This window comes from Pteropus vampyrus, unplaced genomic scaffold (genome assembly GCF_000151845.1).
Source record: "Pteropus vampyrus isolate Shadow unplaced genomic scaffold, Pvam_2.0 Scaffold61, whole genome shotgun sequence".
In the NCBI taxonomy this organism is placed as follows: Eukaryota; Metazoa; Chordata; class Mammalia; order Chiroptera; family Pteropodidae; genus Pteropus; species Pteropus vampyrus.
In genome coordinates, this window is record NW_011888842.1 from 7695207 (window position 1) to 7699788 (window position 4582).

At 38.3% G+C, this 4582-nt stretch overlaps 2 protein-coding genes across 2 annotated transcripts in view; one reads left to right on the plus strand and one right to left on the minus strand.

Annotated features, from left to right (window-relative positions):
- LOC111740307 (olfactory receptor 1J2) overlaps positions 1-4582 on the plus strand; it is a 23331-nt gene that overhangs the window by 11695 nt on the left and 7054 nt on the right. The window lies entirely within an intron of this gene.
- On the minus strand, positions 1773-2742 carry LOC105292704 (olfactory receptor 1J1-like). Its single transcript, XM_023531129.1, has one exon. It carries the CDS (start codon positions 2712-2714, stop codon positions 1773-1775), a length of 942 nt encoding a protein of 313 aa, XP_023386897.1. The 5' UTR covers positions 2715-2742.

Sequence of the window (4582 nt, forward strand, 5' to 3'; positions counted from 1 at the left end):
TATGGGCCTTTAGTTGCTTCCATATTAAAGAGGTTTTGACTTCTCTTGACCTGGATGATGGTTAAAACTAACTTGTTCTGTTGTCATTTCCAGGCCAAGAGATATCGAGAGACTTCCAGACTACCTTCCCACACATTCTTATGATATAACTAAAGTGTATTTTCTTCTCTTGAATGTTTCCCCTCATTGTCCTTGGCTTGGGGATGGTGCCTTCCTTACAGATCTCTTATTCTCTCTTGAAATCTACTAGATTGTCTAATAGATCTTCTTGGGAGGGATTGAAAATGGTTTCATATCAGTTCTTTCTCACACAATCCACCTGTGGTCCATAGGAAACATTTTTGCTTTTATTGTCCCACCATGAAAATAAGTAAGAGTATTTCCCAAACATAATTCATTCTCATTCTCATTCTCTCTCTACCCGCTCTTTCCCCTCCCATTTTATTTTTCTTATTGTACTCTCTCTCTCTCATAAAAGCAGGGGCCATACATTGAACTCTCTGAATGGTTTTGTTAAGGCTTCTCTCACTACACTTTAAGTGAGGAGGAAATCACCCCCCACCCCACCGCAAAGGGCAGATTTGGGACTCACTGCACAGCTTTCTCCAAAAGAAGCATCTTTACAAGAACCTCTCATCTCCAGCTCTTGGCACTTTTTAGATCCACATCTAGGTTGAAACGCTCAAGAGCTGTGTAATTGATTATTGGTCATTTCTTATAAACATCTTCATTTTGTGTCTCATAACTCACTTTGATATCTGGTGTCTATCAAATCTGGGTGCCTTGGTTGAAACTTTCAGTTTAACATCTTGACGCATGCTGCTCCCTTTGCCTGTGATCATCAGGACAAGACAGAACTTGGTGTGTCTGGATAATTCTAATTTGTTAAATCTCAGGTAAATCATCGCCTTCCCTGGGAAGTTCTCTATGTATCCTTTGCCACTAGGCTGAACTAATTCCTCCTCTGCATGCAGCATTTCATATAAACAATTCCAGTTCTTGGCTGAATTGCTCTCGAGTCAGAGAGCCAAGATTCAAGTCTTTCTTTCACTCAATGCAATCCTAAAGTGTTCTTCACTTCTTTGAGCCTGAGTTTTCCTAACATATCTCTTAGGATTTTTCCTAACATATCTCTTAGGGTTGTTTTCCTAACCTATCTCTTAGGAGCCAAGTAGATGAACTGGATGCATATAAAGCTCTTCGACTGGTACCTGAGATAATAAAGGTGACATTTATTTTGTTGCTGAATATCTGTGTGTGCTTGGGGAAAAAAGAAGCGTGAGCTGTATTCCTGAAGAGCAAGAAATGCAGTGTGTTAATTATTATGTAAGGAGAATAAAATTTAATATGTTCTTCCTGAAAGTTCTAGAAGGGCTCAGAGTCCCTGGATGCCTGGGTGCCTGGGAAAGGAGGAACCATGTTGTCACCAAAATGGAAAATTCCTTAAAAATAGAGATGTGAAAGGTGAAACACATTTTACGACTTTAGAATTGGGAGGAAGGGCCAGCCCCAACAGCTTCCATTTCATGATACCAGCCAAAGTGACATGGCATTCTCAAAATATTTTCAACTGCTGTTATGCAAGAAAAAGGTAAATTAAGTCCCATAAAGCATATCCTGTTTTACTATTCCCCCAACAGGCGCAAGAATAATATCAGCAAAGGTTTGTGAGTGACAGCTGTGGAAAGAAGACAAGTGAGCTCTTTTTTCAGTAATTTGTATATTTATGTTATTAAAGAAATAAAATCATATAGGGTTTTAAAAAGAAAGTATCAGTTGGAAGAATATGTTTTCTTACTCAAGAGTTTTCTTAAGGCTCCTTTCATGTCTTTATTTCTCAGGCTATAAATGAAGGGGTTCAGCATGGGAGTGACCACTGTGTACAACAATGAAGCAACTATGTCATTGTCATTGGTGTTGTTGGATGAAGGAAGAAAATATAGAACAATAATTGTCCCATAGTAGAGAGTCACTACTGAGAGATGGGATCCACAAGTGGACAAGGCTTTATAGATGCCCTTGGTAGAGGGAACCCGGAGGATGGTGGCCCCAATATGGCCATAAGAAACCAGGATGCATAAGAATGGAAGCATAATGGCTATTAATCCCACAGTAAAGACGATCAGTTGGTTGAGGGAAGTGTCTGAGCAGGACAATTTGAGCAGGGCAGCAAGGTCACAGAAGAAGTGGGGGATAGTGTTGTCAGCACAGAAGGACAGCCGGGCTAGGAGGAGAGTATGCAAAAGAGCACAAGCACAAGCAATGACCCAGGACCCAGCCACCAGCATAACACAAACGCTCTGACTCATGATGGTAGTATACTGCAGAGGGTGACAGATGGCCACATACCTGTCATAGGCCATTGAAGTGATCAAGAAACTGTCTAAATCAGCAAAGACTATGAAAAAATATGTCTGGGAAATGCAGCCTTCAAAGGGGATGGATAGGTGCTGGGTTTTCATGTTTATCAGCATCTTTGGGACAGTGACAGATGAGAAAGTGACATCAGTGAAGGCCAAGTGGCTGAGGAAGAAGTACATGGGCGTGTGGAGGCGAGAGTCCAGCCTGATGAGCAGGATGATGAGCAGGTTCCCCAGCACCGTGGTCAGGTACATGCCCAGGAACAGGGCGAAGAACACGCCCTGCTGCTCCGGCCGGATGGGGAGCCCCAGGAGAAGGAACTCGGACACGCTGCTCTGGTTGTCAGGCCTCATACTGGTACAGCAGCTGGAGGGGACTGGTGGGAAAAGTTGAAGAGAAAAGGTGGAATGTCTTGGGATAAAAAAATGATAGTTGTGGCATAGCATAATAGAGATGTTCTTTGATTTGGGAAATCTTTTCATCCACATTTTCTTAATTTTGATGCATATTTTGTTGGATAAATGTAGAAAAAGTGTAGGTTAGGATATACAGCCACTTTCTTTCTCAGTCTGGTCCCAGCCTCTGTAAATGACAATACTAACAGTTAATGTTTATTAAACATTGTCCTTATGCACTGTTCCATTAGCCTATAGGAAGTAACTGACTCAGCAGTGTCAAATACATGAACTAGGTCAGTACTGTTATTATTTCCATGTTTCAGATGGGACAGCTGAGGCAGACAGTCTCACTGTCACAGCAGTGAGATGAGGAGAAGCTGGGATTTGGACTCAAGCATTTTGACTTCAGAGTTTGCTCTCCAAAAGCAAAACAAATTATCTGACATCAGAAATCTCATTGTCCTTCATAATTTTGTCTGTAATGATCTGTTTAATTCTGTATCTCCTGCTCGTCTACAGATCCCATGATTATTTCTAATTTGTTCATTGGTTATAGACCCAGAATCTATCACTGATAAATAATGCACACACAATAAAAATTTGTTGATCAAAGAAAAGATGTCATAGCCAATTAAATTCATCATGGTAGCCACTTTAGGAAACTCACATCAGGCCTTGTTCAAGACCCAGGTAAAGCCTAATAATCTTGAGCCCCAATACTATTTTGTTGCCACATGATATCTCATTTAAAGAAGTACAATCTAAAAGCTAAACATAATTTTAAAAAGGAATTCTAATCTTCTCACTGTCTCTAAAATAGCCTATAAGAGACATTTCCTAACCCAGATCATTAATTATCTATCTGTCTGTCTATCTATCTATCTATCTATCTATCTATCTATCTATCTATCTATCTATCTATCTATCTATTAAAAGGTAGGGATTCATTAAAATATATCAAAGCTTACTATAAGGCTATAATGATTACAACAAATAATGTATTTTTTACAAAGATAAACCAATAAACCAGTGGAGAAAAATAGCCTAGAAACAGACACATTTAAATGAGGACATGGCAATTGACAAAGTGTCATTATAAATCAGTAGAACAACTATAGAGGCTCTTCAATTAATGGTGCTGAGGCAGTTGTCTTTCCATGAGGGAAAAATAACACCATATCGCTACCTCAGATCATATATGAAAAAATCCCAGGTGCATTAAAAATCCTAAATGTGAGAAGCTAAATTTTAGAAACATTAGAAAAAATTTGTAGATTATGTTATGACCTTAGGATAGTAACACATTTCTTAATCAAGAGCCCCAAAGCACACAAAATAAATATAAATTCTGATAAACTTGATTACATTAAATAAATTTTCTTTATTAGAACCACTACCACTACTGCAACAAAATCACAAACCATGGATGGAAGAATATAAACTGCCCCAAATCAGCAAAAGATTAGAACTCAGGTTACATGCAGAGTTCTTGTGAATTAATAAGGACAAGACAAAAAGCTGAATCAATACGAGCTAGAAATTCACAGAAAATAAAGTCAAAATAGCCAATAAACATATTAAAAGGGGATCTACTTTCCAAGTGATAAGAAGATGCAAATTAAAACAAGATACCACTGATAAAATTTTAAAAATAAATACGAGAACACCATGCATTGACAAGCATGTGAAGAAATAAAACTCTCAGACATTGCTATTAGATATTTAAATTAGTTTATCTAATTTGAATGTCTTGTAAAGTTGAAGATTTATATTCTCTTTGATGTAGTAATTTTTCTCCATTTAAACAGTAGAAAAGTGCTCAC